Genomic DNA, 15,174 nt, shown 5'->3' on the forward strand with positions numbered 1-15,174 from the left:
AGAATGCCAGAAAGAAGAAAAGGAACAAAAAACAGATGAGACAAATAAAAAGTAAGTGGAGAAATGGCAGCCCCAAATATAACCATATCAACTACTTTAAATGAAAATGTACTAAAAACTCCTATTAAAAGTCAAAGACTAAATGGATAAAGAAGATGTGTTATACATACACAATGGAATACTACTCAGCCATAAAAAGATGAAATCTTGCCAATTGCAACAACATGGATGAACCTTGAGAATATCATGCTAAGCGAAGTAAGTCAGAGGAAGAAAGTCAAATACTGTATGATCTCACTCATCAGTAGAAGACAAAAACAACAACAACAACAATAGATACATAGATTAGATTGGTGGTTACCAGAGGGGAAGGTGGGAGGGAGGAGGGCAAAAGAGATGACAGGGCACATGTGTGTGGTGATGGATAGTAATTAGCCTTTCACTAGTGAATATGATATTGTCACACAGAAATCTAAACATAATGATGTACACCTGAAATTTATGTAAAGTTATAAACCAATGTTACCTCAATATAAACGTAAATAAATAGAAAGGCAAAGACAGTCATACTGAATTTTAAAAAGAAAAAAGAGTGCTGACCCCACAGCCTAGTGGTTAAGTTCAGTGCACTCTGTTTCAGCGGCCTGGGTTCAGTTCCCAGGCATGGACCTACATCATTCGTCAGGGGCCATGCTGTGGTAGCATCCCACATACAAAACAGAGGAAGATTGGCACAGATGTTAGCTCAGTAAGGATCTTCCTCAAGCAAAAAGAGGAAAATTGGCAACAGATGTTATCTCAGGGCAAATCTTCCTCAGCAAAAAAAAAAAAAAAGGAAAAGAGAAAAAGCCAAGTATATGCTGTCTACAAGATACATACTTTAGACAAAAAGACACAAATAGATTGAAATTGAAAGGCTGGAAAAAGATATACCACACAAACAGTAAGCTGAAGAAAGGCAGACTGGCTACAGTAATAGCACATAAAATAGACTTCAAGATAGGAAGCGACAATAATGATCAAAAAGTTAATACACGAGAAAGGCATAAATATTATAAATATATGGATATAATAGCAGAACTTCAAAACGCATGGAGCAAAAACTGAAAATCTAAAGGGAGAAATAAATTCTCAAACATAGTTGGAGACCACCTCTTCTCCTGGTAATTAATAGAACAAGGTAGAAAATACCAGTCAAGACACAAAGATCTGAATAACTCTATCAACCCCTTTACTCTAACTTATATATACAAAACATTATACCCAACAACTGCAGAATATATATTCTTTTCAAGTGGATATGGAATCTTCACCAAGATAGACCATACGCTGGACCATAAAACAAGTCTCAATAAGTTTAAAAAGACTGAAATCTTGCAGAGAACTAAATTAGAACTCAACAATAAACCATCTAGGAAAGTTCCAAATATTTGGAAATTAAACAACACACTTCAAATAACCCATGGTCAAAGAAGAAAATATGTTGAACTGAATGATAATGAAAACAGCGCATCAAAATTTATGGATACAACTTATCCAGTGCAGAGAGAGAAATTATATCTAAGAATGTCTATATTAGAAAAGAAGAAAAGTCTAAAATCAGTTACCTAAGCCCCTAACTTAGGAAACTAGGAAAAGACAAGCAAATAAACCCGAAGTAAAAGGTAGAAAATAATAAAGTGAAGAGAGGAAATCAATAAAGGAGAAAACACTCAAGCAATTGAGAAAAATCAATGAAACCCAAAGTTGGTTCTTAGGGTTTTTTTGAAAAGGTAAAAAAAAATTGATAAACTTGACAAATTACCAATGTCAGAAATGACAAAGGGACAACCACTACAGATCTACAGATATTAAAAGGATAATTAGAGAATCTTCTGAACAATTATATGTCAATAAATTTGACAATGAAGAAGAAATTAACGCATTTCATGAAAGATACCAATTATCAAAACTGACACAAGAAGCAACAGAAAATCTGAATAGCCCTATTAACTAAATTAATTAAATTGACAATTAGTTAAATTAGTAATTTAAAACTTTTCCCACAGAAAACTCCAGGGCCAATTGGCTTCACTGATGGATTCTAGCACACATTTAAGAAGAAATAATACTAATTCTTCACACACTCTTTCAGAAAATAGAAGAGAGTGTGCTGGTTAACTTATTTTATGATGCTGGTATTATCAGATACAAGGACATTACAATAAAACTACACACCAATATCCCTTATGAAAGTAGACACAATTCTCCTTAACACATATTAGCAAATTCAATCCACATATACGTAAATTCAAAAGACCTAGGAGAGCGTAAGGTATTTTTTAAAAGAGTAGCAAAGTTGGAGTTTCACTTATTGAAACTGTTTTCAAGGCATGCTATAAGCTATAGTAATAAGGACAATGCAGTATTGATGAAAGAAGATATCTGTAGTTCAGTGGAACAAAAAGACCCAAACACAGATGATCCATGGATTTTCCATGAAGGTGTCAAGGCAATTTAACAGAGAAAACAGACTTTTCAACAAACGGTGCTGGAACAACAGGATATCCATACGGAAAAGAACATTAAAAATAGATCCTTACCAATTTAAACATGTGGACAAAGAGAACAGATTAGTGGCTACCAGGGGAAAGGAGGGGGTGGGGGGTGGGCACAAAGGGTGAAGGGGTGCACCTACAACACGACTGACAGACAATAATGTGCAAGTGAATTTTCACAAGATTGTAAACTATCAAAACTCAATAAAAATTAACTTAAAAAAATAGATCCTTACCTCATACCATACCTCCAAATTAACTCAAAATGATCACTGACCCAAATGTAAAAATACTATAGAAGAAGAAACCATAGGAGGAATCTTCACCACTTTAGCATAGCTGAAGATTTCTCAGATAATAAGAAAAGCACAAATCATAAAAGAAACAGTTGATAAATTGGGCTTCATCAAGATAAAAACATGCTTTTCAGAAGACATCCATAAGGAAACGAAAAGACAAGGTACAGAATGGGAGAAAATGTTCATAATAAATATATCTGGCAAGGAGCCTGTACCCAGAATACACAAATAACTATTGTAAGTCAACAGTAGGAAGAGAAAAGCTGTAGATCATGAAGGTGGGGGCAACAGCAAGTACAAAGGCATGAGGTAAGGAAATGTGTACAGTGAACTTGAGAAGTATGGGGTGACACAAGAGATCTTTTAGAAGTTGATTTTGGACCACCCTTTTCTATTCTAAGAAGCGTGAGATTAGCTGCAAATTAGACAAAGAAGAGTCTCTGGAAGTTTGAAAATAACCAAGTGACACAATGTATGTGATGGGCATTACTATCATTCACCAAATATTTCCAGCTCTCTTTCCAGGCAAGTGGTAGATTTCATTTCCCCACCACTTACAAAATGAAGCATGGTCACGTGACCGCTTTGGCCAATGAAATGTGAGTGATGTGCCCCATGCAGGTGGAAGCAGTTTTTGATCTGGCACATTGTCTTCCCCTTCTAAGGTGATCAGAGAAGAACAAGTTGAATGGGAATTTCCAGGAGGTTCCTGTACGGCTATGATAAGCCGAGCCCCGTCCCCTTTCCCACCCCCCAAACCTGTGAGGGATATGTAGCACAGATGGAGAAAAAACATCTTGTTACTGTGAGTCTCTGACATTTGGGGATTGTTTGTAACTTCCCTAGAGGTAATCTATCCTTTCTGATGCAACGTGCAATTTTAAGTGAAACTCTGACAATAACATAGAAGAGGGATTTCAGAGGAAAGAACGAGCAGGAGACGAGCTAGAAGGCTACCGTGACCTACAGATGATAAGCAGGCAGTGAGGCAGGGGCCATGAGCTTAGAAAAGCTGTGAAAGAATCCAAGGGGCAATGGCAAGAACTGACATGAGTTGATAACGACTCGAGATTCTAAAAGAACCTATGAGTCTAACTGTTTTAGAGGTGTTGACAAGAGAAGGTTCTTGAAAGAAAAAAGATGACTAAGTGGGGAGATGAAGTCAAAAGATCAAAGAAGGAGCTACAGGCATCACAGCAAAAGCACTGGCATCCTGGGGAGCAGCAGCTTGGGCATCCTGGAGAGCTGGTTAGAGATGCAGAATCCCAGGCACCCCAAGACCCACTGAATGAGAGCCCGCATTCACCAAGATCTCCAGGTGATTCACCCCACATTAAACTTTGAGACGCGGCTCGTCTAAAAGCCAGACGTAAGCATCCATTCCACACCTCCCCACCATACTCATACACCTTCCTGAGGCTATAGAAAGATCATGAACTTTGGAAGAAAACAGATCTGGGTGTGAATCCTCAGGGAGTTTGATGTCATCCAACTTCATTCATTCATTCATTCAGCAAATAGTAAACAACTCCATTCACTCAACAACGGTAAAGAACACCAAAATACCCCTGCCTTAATAGGGCTTACGTTCAAATGTAGAGAGGCAAACAGTACAGTACTGTTCAGAAAACAGATATAATATTGTGATTATGGAAAAGGGGCAAAAATAATAATATACGGCTCGTCAAAGGCAATGACCACTTCCTTTTGTTCAAAACTCTTATCGGGCATCAAAGTCAAAAAAAGGGATCTCTGTGTCCTTTGTATGTACAAAAGGGAACATCCCAACTTTCCTTTTGCTTTACCACAAAGAACAGACTGTAAAAAATCAACTCTCTTGACCCTAAGACTATTTTTTAAAAATCAAGAATTCTGGTTAATTGACACCACCTAGTGAGAGCCCCCAACACTGTACCAAAGGAGGGTATGTGTATGCGATGGGGCGGCGAGGAACGGGTGGTTGCATTTGGCTTTTAGGTAAGCTACTTCTCAGTTTAATGTGTGGATGAATCACCTGCAGACCTTGGTGAATGTGGGCTCTCATTCAGTGCGTCTGGGATGGTGCCTGAGACTCTGCATCTCTAACCAGCCCTCCGGGATGCCAAAGCTGCTGCTTCCAGGATGCCAAGTAGCAAGGCTCTAGATGCCTTAGCATCCCTTGACCTCAAGGGAGCTAGTGGGGTGTGCCTGCCCCTGGTGCCTTTACTACTGACCTAAGAAGAATACCATTCTCATCAGGTTCGCCTTATTTTCTTTGATGCAGCTGGAGAACCTGATTCCAATATGTGATTGTTCGTGAAGACCCTGGACAAAGGGCTTCCAATGGATTACTGCAGTAGATACCTACAACTCCTTGAGGTGGGTACCATGATTACACTCATTTTACAAAAGAGAAGACCCCAGCCCAGAAAGGTTGGCTCACACTAGCAATGTGGAAAGGATTCAAAATCCAGAGTCTATTCCAGAAATCAAGCTCTTACCCACTGCTTCCTCCTTACTGTATTTACATCACAAGTTTCTTTCCTGCTGTGTCGCGGCAGCAGAAGTGACTTGCAGTCGACTGCCGCCTCCCATTCCAAAATTGATAAAGCCAAGTCTAGTCTTCTGTCAAAATGACTTGGTTTCAAGAAAAGGCAATTAGAATCTAAACTGAGAAATCATCCAGAATTCAGCAAAAAGAAGGAGCACTTAACACTAGCATTGAGAGTTTTTCTTTCCAGGAAGCAACATCAGTCCATGCAAGATTATCACAGGCCTCTCGGAATTCTTGGACACTGATATTTTATCAACAGAGCACCTGATGTCCTATCTAACAAGGATGGCAGGAAAAGGTTCCATAAGAACCCTCTCTGTCAATGAGGAGAAGCTACTACATACCACACTGCAGCATCCGTGGCCTGGGCACACCTAAGTCTTCATAAAGAGTTTAATATACATATGTCCTTTTCATTATTCTACTAAGAAGAGACTGTAATTCAATGCAGCTAACTGAAACATGCATGTAAAACCATGGCTCTCAAACTTGGTTGCACATGGGCATCTCCAGGGAGCTTTAAAACACACTGATACCTGAGTCCTACCGCTGGAACGCCTGGCGTCATTGGCTTGGAATGAACTGGGTATCAGGACTTTTAGAGGCTCCTTAGAAAATTCTAATGTACAGCCACAGTTGACAATCCTTAGCATAAAAAAGACAGAAGACTATAATATTCACTCTACAGCCAAAAAAAATGGCGGGGGGTGGGGGCAGCTGTCTTCATTCAATTGCTGTCAAGGTTTTGCCTACCTACCTAGCCACATAGGTCTAATACACTAACAGACCCCATTCTAATTGCAAGCAAGTGATTCTCCACAATCAGTGACCAAACCACATATTCCACACTTGGTGTCTGATGACCAACTACTGCAGATGTCAGCAACACCGTCCCAAAGCAGGGCTTCCTAACCTGGAGATGGAATCCAGGTGGTCTGTGAACTTGCATGGGAACCAAAACTATACCTCTATTTTCACTACCCTTTCCTGGAAGTTCAGTCTTTCCTTCACTTATGAATATAGGCAATAAACCACAGCAGTATTGTCAGTTCTTGAAAGTTTGCACCTACTGGCATTTCCACGTCACATTTCAGTTTCGCAGTCATCACCACTTTGAGATTATAGTTTAATAGATCTGCTGTTCCATCTAGGTATTTAATGCAATAATAGTGATGCATCCCTGTTACTATATTATGACTTTAATACTTTGATAGTTGTATTCTAATAAAACTCATTCTGCTTTAATTGCACTTTACGTATTTAATACCATTATTCTAAGAGGGGTCTAAATGCTTCCCGAGAGCCAGTGCGGTCAGGAGTACCAAAAAGGGCACGCGCCCTGCCCTGAAGACGATGCCCCAAGCAGCCAGATACTGCACATTCGCATCCAAGGCCACCTCCACGAAAGGCCCTCTTAGGAGGGAGCCGGCGTGGACAATGCTGGCTCTTGCTTTCCCCTGCATTTCCGCAGATAAGACTTAGCCTGAAAAGCCAGTTCAACGCAGCAGAGAATAGGATGGGTTTTCTCTTTTCCCTCAGCTGCCTCTTGCTCTTGGCATTTCAGGGTGCCCCGACTGCCAGGCCGGTAACTCGAGCCTCCAAATTAATCAAAACACACAGCGCCCAGTTCAAGCCCAGGCAGACAAGCCCGGGAGCCAGACAAACTCTCCTCTGATGACCCCCAGGCCCCATCCTCTCAGCCCCGCCCGCCACCCTGCATGCCTCACCTCGGATGCCACGCTTCCTCCGCTGCCTTCCCCGGTCCCAGGCAGGTACCGGGCCCTGGGGCACTAATTGCCCAGACTGGCTGGGGGGTGCCTTACCCAGGGGTCGCCCGCAGCGCCGGGAGCCGTTTCCTCGCCCGCCTGCGCGGCGCGCACCTCCCGGCCCAGCAGCGCCCAGATCCACGCGCGCCCTGGTGGCCTTCACAACGCGCTCTCACTGCCAAGTGCAGCGGCTGGAGGAGGGTTGGAGAAGGGGAAGCCACGAGATGGCACCGCCGCAAGAGCCGGCAGCGAGCGGGGCCGCCCGAGTGCGGACGCCCGGCGCGCCTCCCGCTTAATCTGGGCACGGCCTCTGGCCACTCCCTCCACCCCGCTCGGTCGCCTCCCCTTCGCACACCCCCAAAATTCCCCACCTCCGTCCCGCAGCCCCTGCCCCGCCTAGGCCTCAGGACCTTGGAAGCATCACCTTCTTAACCCCTTACCCAGGATCCGCGCCCACCTGCCCCGCAGGCGTGCAGCCCTTTCTCCTGGGCACGATGCCCAGGTCAGAGGGACATAGCCTGGTGAGTCGGAAGGGAGGGGGAACGAGGGCGGGACCTGAGCCACTTCTTCCCTCCCTTGGAGCCACAGTCAAAAGCCTCTGTGGGGAGGGCCAGACAGCGGGCTGAGCCCTACAAAACCCGCCCCGGACCGGCTGGCGAGGCGAGCTTCCCAGCCGGGCTCCCCAACCCGCGTCGCGCAGGGGACGCGGTGGCCGGAGAGCCTGCGAGTCCCTGGACCCGCCGGGGCTCTGAGCGGGCGCCCACCATGCGCCCCCGGACGGCGCCAAGACCGCCTGCGCTGCTGCTGCCGCTCGTGCTGGCGCTCCTGGCGGCGGCGCCCGCAGCGGGCAAGGTGAGTGCGGGCCGGTGCGACGCGGGCCCAGCGCGCTGCGCCCCCAACCCCCGCTTCGCGGGGACACGCAGGCCCCACCCGCGGGGCGCCGTCCTTGAGCCCCTGTCTGGAGGCTGCGGGCCCCACGCGGGTCCCCGGGCGAGCAGCTGGGGACGCGAGCAAGTGGGGATGCCCGGGGAACAGGTGGAATGCGCGGGGCTGGAGGAAGAAGCAAGGAGGAAGCTTGTCCTGTTCCCTAAGAATCAACGGTGGGCGAGGGGGGCTTCCAGAGGTCAAGAGAGAGAGAGAGAAAAATAATAGATTTGGCCGGGGATGAAGACGTGAGAACACCGGATATAGAGACACGCGATGTCCCCTTGGTGAATCAGAGCAGGCAGCACGGCCTGGCAGAAAGCACAGAAGGCTGGGGAAGGAAACCTGTGCCAGAGTTCCAGCCCTGCCACTTCCTAGATGTCACCTCACACTGACCTCTGACCTCTCTGGGGCCAGGTTTCCTCCTTGTCTAAACTTGTCCTCAGCGTTGTTGGGAAAAGCAAATGCAAAGTTAATAGCACCTTAGAAATGAACTCAGGATAAATTAATCAGTCACTTTGATTTCTACTCGGAATTTGAGAGACCCTGGATTCATTTAAGTTCACCCCATATTTCTTATTCTCTGCAATTAAAAATAAATTGGGTGTTGTCAAAACTCTTATGACTCCTAGAGTTGGCTGACTTGATTTTAACTTGCAAAAGTGAAATTGAACTTTTCAGAGGCTTTCTGTGATTTTTACACTTAAAAAATTTACTTGTGATGATAGCAGTGTAAGTTGCATTTCCGAGAATGAGTAGATGTTTTACAATTTCATGATTGAGATGATGGTTGGAAATCAATACTCACGTAAATGTGTTACATGGAAAGATTTTGAGAACCTACAGCCACCTGTAATCTAAGTATTTTTCTTTTAAATTAAGACATTCTGGATGAAGCTAAAACCCCTTCCATCACTGCCATAGCTTCCCCCTCCCCTGTCTAAACAAAAGTATCCATTCTCACCATTTCAAGTTTCTTTCCAGACATTTTCTGTGCATTTATGTACACATAGATGGATCCACAAACAGTATGTGTTTTTGTTTGTGTTTTTTAATATAATCGATACCATATACCTATGCTGTATATATCCTTTTGCAGCCTACAGATCTGTCCATGTCAATATTTAAGATAGATTTGCCTATCTTTCTTTTTGCCTTATTGCATGGTTCTCCACAATATGAATATGCCAGAGTTAATCAAACCACTCCCCTATCAATGTACATTTAGCTTATTTAGTGTTTTACGTTCTAAAGGATTTTGCAATCCATGGAATCTCTTCAAGCAGCTGGTTCTAACAAAGATGCACTTTGCATAGACCGGGAATGCCCACCCCAGGTAGCTTAGTACTTCTGGGCATGATGGGTGAAGCCAGTGTAGATTGTCTACCAGCTTTAATCCAGGAACAACTAGATCAACAAGCAAAAAACCTAAAGGAAGTGTATGTTGTGGGAAGGCCTGGGAAGGAGTTCCAGAGCGGGGCTTGCACATCCTTCTAGACTCCAAAGAAGAGGAGACATTAGGGAGGGATGGAGAGGGAGGGGAGGAATTACACGTGTCAAGATCATCCTGAAAAGTGATGCTCTGTGATAGTGCAACTTCTAATTATACCAATTTTCAATTATATTGTCATATTCTCTTGTAATTGTTACATGTAAAATATTTTGTCTTGAGTTTGGCCAGATCTTTTTTTTTTTTTGAGGAAGATTAGCCCTGAGCTGACTGTTGCCAATCTTCCTCTTTTCTTCTGAGCAAGACTGGCCCTGAGCTAACATGCATACCCATCTTCCTCTACTTTATATGTGGGACACCTACCACAGCATGGCTTGCCAAGCGGTGCCATGTCCGCACCAGGGATCCGAACCCACGAACTCCAGACCGCTGAAGCGGAACCTGAACACTTAACCGCTGCACCACCGGGCCAGCCCAAGTTTGGCCAAATCTTGATGACTTCTTGCTGATATTATAATTAATCCATTTGTATTATTTTTATCATCACTTGAAGCAAGTCTTTGTTAAAATTTATAAGAATTATCATTTCCATTGCATCTGCTGAATGACACAGAAAATGTCATTAGAAACCGTGAAACCATCTTCTAGAGAAAAGGAATCACAACAAGTTAACTGAGAGCTGTGACACAGTGCCAGCATGGCTCCCTCCACAGGGTAACAGGTTGGGCGAGGCACTGGACCTCTCTGAGCCTCAGTTTTCTCATGTGTAAAATGAGGGAGTTGAAATCCCTGGTGGGGCCAGTAGGTGAGGTCATGAGAGAGGTATTGGGGTAAGAGGCAGTCTTTAGGGCCAACAAATTTTTGGCATTCTAGAATTCAGGCTCAAGAATACTAGAATCTCTGCTTTTTCAGGAGAGAATCTGGAAGCCTAGTTTAGAAATCTCAAATTCTAGACATTAGCAAATGAGTCAAAACTTTACAAAACAGTTTTTTTTTTAAAGGGCTAAACGAATATATAGCCAAGCAACATATAACTGAGGGCTCAATTTAGCCTTTGGGCCATCATATTTATCACCTTTGTGCTGCACCAGTTAAAGATACATTTTGCTGCAAATTTCTTCAATTTTACTTTAGCATTTCTCACAACAGGGAGATAGTAGTGGTGTTGACCCTGCTTTCTGAGTTCAGACAGGATGGAACTGTCCACCCACACAGTTTGCTCTGAAGCCGGTGAGTGGACTCCCTCCGCTGCTTTGCTGCAGGCGTTTACTTCCAGGCCCCGTTGTTTAGCGCAACCCCAGATTTTCCAGCTCTTCCAAGCCCAGCTGGTCAACTTGAAACTGGGAGGCACTTTGCTGTTGCCTCAGGCAAGAGGTCTGGGAGGGGAGCTAGGGAGAAGTTCTTCTCTGGTATCTGGAGACCGTGAGGTTCAAGGTTTGAAATACTATCACGGTTTGTCTTTCCTCTTTTTGCCTTAAAATTCCAGACAGGGCAGAAATAGGACTGGTAAACATCAGCAGTTGAATAACAGCTGCATTTAGGGAGGATGGTTTCTCAACTGATTGTGTTTTTAAATTTTAAAAATTAAGTTGAATTGGGAAACATTTCAAACAAACAAAAAGGAATGTCGCAGACACCAATTTACCTATCCCTGAGATTGAGCAAGTATTAATAAGCTTTGACCTGTTTGCTCTCACATCTCTCTCTTTAAAACTATATATAAATATAGAAAGTCATAAACACATTTTTTGCCCCCTCTTTGTGTGTGTGTTAGTCAACATAAAACTAAATACTGTATTATTGTTTTGTGATCCTTCAAATGTAGTAAATGGTTTCACGTTATACATACCTATTGAAGCTTGTTTTGTATCTATGGTTTTTATCTATGTTGATACATACAAATTTTGTCTATGTTGATACGTACAAATTTGCTTTATTTATATACATTCAGATGTGATGGCTGACGCATACTATCCAGTTAGAGAAATAAAGTATAGTTTATTTTTCCATCCCCCTAAACACAGTAAGTTTGTTTCCACATTTTCATCTTACAAAGTGGGAAGTACATCTTTGTATATGTACCATTTGGATAACCAGGTTTTTAATTCCTAGGTGGAATTCAAAGAGGGCTCATAGACAAAGCGTATTTTAAATTTTATTGGGAATTGTTAAATTGATTTCCAAAATGCTTGTACCAGCAATGTGCCAGGGTATCTATTTCCTCAGATCCTCAGCAAAACTTGGTGTGCTTAGCGGTTAATGAGTGTGAAATAGGATCTTGTTTTGACTAGGAAGTTTGTGAATCTTCTCATATTTTAATTGGCAGTTTATTTCCCTCAGAGTGAATTGAATGGACGACTCTTTGCCTGTTTATCTGTTGTGGCCTTTGCCTTTTTTGTTGCTAATTAATTAGGGGTTATTTGTATATTTCAATACCAAACCTTTGCCATTTAAATATGCAGAAAATATTTTCTTCCACTCTTTGGTTTATCGTTTCATTTAGTTATTGGTCCCTTCGTGTAGAACGTTTTTTTCATTATGATCTCAAACTTGTCCATCTTTGCCTTGATATTGTATGTTTTACATCTTGTTAAAGAAATCCTTTCCTTCCCTGGGATTATAAAAATCTTCTTCTACATTAAAAAAAAAATTGTTTACAGTTTAACTATTTTAGGCTTAAGAACGTTAATCCTGGAATTGTTTTCTAGTTATGCGATATGATTTCATCTTTTTCCATATAGATAACAAAATATCCCAACATTATTTACTGAATGATTGAATCCATTCTTTCCGTCACTGCTTTGCAGTGTTAATTCTGCAAATATGTGCACCCAGCACTCACTCATATATGGTTCTGTTTATTTAGGGCTTTAACTTCTCACAACATTCTAGAGTTTTCTCTTTGTTTAATTCTAAATATTTGATGTTTTTAGTGCTATTGTAAATGGTCTATTTTTTTAAATTTAATAATCTATTAAAGATATAGCAAAACGTAGTTGAATTTTGTATTTTGGCTTTGATCAAGCAACTTGGAAGAGTTCAAATGCATTTAAGGATAGAAAATTTCCCCCAAAATACTGCTTTAGCTGCATCACACACCTTTTAATGAGCCATATTTTAATATCAAGTTCAAAATCTGTTCTAATTGATTTCCTTGTCTCATGGGTTACTTAGATGTTTCTTTCTTAATTTCCAAACATAGGGAGATTCTCTACATATCTTTTTGTTGTTGATTCGTGGTAGAGATGATATTCTGACTTCAAAGATTTCTGACAAAGTCAAGATTTTTTATCATGTTTTTAAAATTGTAATGCATATGTACATGTATTTTTTATATATCCTACTCAGTGGATATTTAATCTGAATTCCATACCTTTTATCAAATCTTGAAAATTCTCACCCATTATTTTTTTCTATTCTCCTTGTCCACTCTCTCTACTTCTGGCATTCCTAGGATGTATGCTGGATCTTCTCATCTTTTCCTCCAATTCTCCTCACTTCTTGTATCAGATACCTTTCATATACCACTCAGATCCTCTTGGCCTCACCTTGCTCCTGGGCAGTGGGCACTTACTTTCCCCAGCGGCCAGCTTGGCCATAGACTTTATATAAGCACAGCCTGATGGTTCCTCTAGACTCCATCCCCTGGCTACCCCTTGCATCCTAGAAGTGTAGGCCATTAACACCTGTAGGGCAAATCTTTGACCAGTGGGAGATGGGAGCCATTGGGTAAATTCTTCTCTTCTCCCCACAGAAGACCCGTCCTGAAGTGCACAGGTTCTCACAGACTCTCCATAAGGCCAGTCACCAGATGTAATTGAGACCAAGTTGTAGCAAATTGAACTTCTCCCTCACGTGCTGCTTCCCTTCATGCTGCATTCTGTAAAACATCCTCACATCTATCTTCCAGGTTTTAATTTTTTCTTCTGCCATTTATAATTTTAAGTAGATTTTAAATCTGCTGTAGTTTTTAATAACAATGAAGAACTCTAGCATCATTCAACACAGGTTATACTCTCAGATGTATTAATTACTAGGTTTTAAATTTTTGTCTTAGTTTCCTCTTTTTTTTTTTTTAAAGATTGGCACCTGGGCTACCAACTGTTGCCAATCTTTTTTTTTTTTTTTTCTGCTTTATCTCCTCAACCCCCCCGTACATAGCTGTATATCTTAGTTGCAGGTCCTTCTAGTTGTGGGATGTGGGATGCCTGGCCTGACGAGCAGTGCCATGTCTGTGCCCAGGATCCGAACCCAGGGCCGCCGCAGCGGAGCGCGCAAACTTAACCACTTGGCCACGGAGCCAGCCCCTCAGTTTCCTCTTTTAAGAAGAAGAAAGAATGGAAAGAATGGAAGTAACAGACCCACTTCAGGATTTTATGAGGATCAGATTACCTAACACACATAACACATAATTTACCATGCCTGTCACATCGTAATCAGTCAATAACATTAACTATGATTATTGTAATTCATTAAATCTTAGTTTTCAGTGACTGTTCCTACTTCTAGAAGTTCTACTTGAAGTCCAAGTCTGTCTGGGATTTTTTTTGTCTTTTCTTATAGTCTCCTCCTCCTCCTTTTCTTTTACTTTTAATCATTTTACACCTACTTATTTTATATTATTTTTCTGATTTTTTTCTATTTTTTCAAAGTCTGGGAGTCTGTCTTGTTTCTTTTGTCTATTGGCTCTCATCCTTGCGGAGACAAGGTGAGAATCTGGGGAAACAGGCCTCTTCTGTCATCACAGCCTGCCCCGCCCATTTCCCCTCATTGCTCGCAGATTGGAGCTGTCCTGCTTTGGGAGAAAAAAAGAGCAAAGTAGTTCTGTGGCTTCCATGGGATTTTTTCCCCTTAAGATGGACGTATGGAGTAATGGTTTGCGGGGAGGGGCAGCACCAGACATGCTTCCTTTGGTGTTCTCAGAGTCGCCGTCCCCTAGTTCCCTCCCACGGCTCGCTTCCTCCAAACACACTAGACTTTTATGTGATGGGATGGAGGTCAAGGTGGATAACAACAAAACCACCAGCTTCCTCTTTCTGACCAGACTGAGGCCTTTCGTCCTTGAGCGTTTCTCTGAGGTTACAGTGGCTGGTTTGTTTTCAGGCATGATCCCTTGGGAAAACTATGAATTAATTTGTCCTTGTAATTCCCTTATAATTTTTGCCATGTTACCCAAAGCACAATAATGACTGCCTAGTGTTAACTATGAGTAAAGTGAACTTTGTTAATTATTGCAGTTGCTTAAAACCCTCAAGCCTGACAGTGTAAGATTCTGACGGCAGGGCTGTCTGGTTTGCAAATGCCCTGTGGTTCTTCATCCGTGTGGATTTGACCATACTCATGCCGTGGCTTTCAGCCAAAAAGCATCCATCCGCCACAGAGTACATTTTCCAAGATCCGTAAAAACACACAGCACTCAGAGCATTTTTGTTCTACAAAGTTTATATCTGGCCTCAGCCTAAACTTTTTCATCATAACAGACTTTCACTCTAGGTCATTTATTTCACCTCTGTTTTCAGTTTAAGGAAATAAGGAAACCAAGATTATATCAACTTCTTAATGGAATAGACATTTCCTGTATCAGCCCTACCACCATGGCCTTGAACAGTTACCGAACCTCTCTGAGTTGTCTTCATCTCTACAAATCTGATAAGAAAGCATCTTA

At 42.2% G+C, this 15,174-nt stretch overlaps 2 protein-coding genes across 16 annotated transcripts in view; one reads left to right on the plus strand and one right to left on the minus strand.

Moving 5' to 3' along the window:
- Positions 1-7,754, minus strand: part of COL4A4 (collagen type IV alpha 4 chain) — a 121,685-nt gene extending 113,931 nt beyond the window's left edge. For 3 of the 13 annotated variants that reach the window (XR_011439519.1, XM_070269350.1, XM_070269347.1), the window contains exon 1: positions 7,097-7,469. The gene's annotated coding sequence lies outside the window, so the exon portion shown is untranslated. Of the gene's footprint in view, positions 1-7,096; positions 7,470-7,575 lie in introns of those variants that run through there. The other 10 variants (XR_011439520.1, XM_070269349.1, XR_011439521.1 and 7 more) reach the window with 8 other exon arrangements.
- Positions 7,347-15,174, plus strand: part of COL4A3 (collagen type IV alpha 3 chain) — a 129,984-nt gene continuing 122,156 nt past the window's right edge. Inside the window, exon 1 of one of the 3 annotated variants that reach the window (XM_070269357.1) lies at positions 7,347-7,656. In XM_070269357.1, coding sequence (XP_070125458.1) covers positions 7,630-7,656 — 27 coding nt within the window. In that variant the 5' untranslated portion in view covers positions 7,347-7,629. Of the gene's footprint in view, positions 7,657-7,725; positions 7,988-15,174 lie in introns of those variants that run through there. The other 2 variants (XM_023642447.2, XR_011439522.1) reach the window with 2 other exon arrangements.

This window comes from Equus caballus, chromosome 6, assembly GCF_041296265.1.
Source record: "Equus caballus isolate H_3958 breed thoroughbred chromosome 6, TB-T2T, whole genome shotgun sequence".
In the NCBI taxonomy this organism is placed as follows: Eukaryota; Metazoa; Chordata; class Mammalia; order Perissodactyla; family Equidae; genus Equus; species Equus caballus.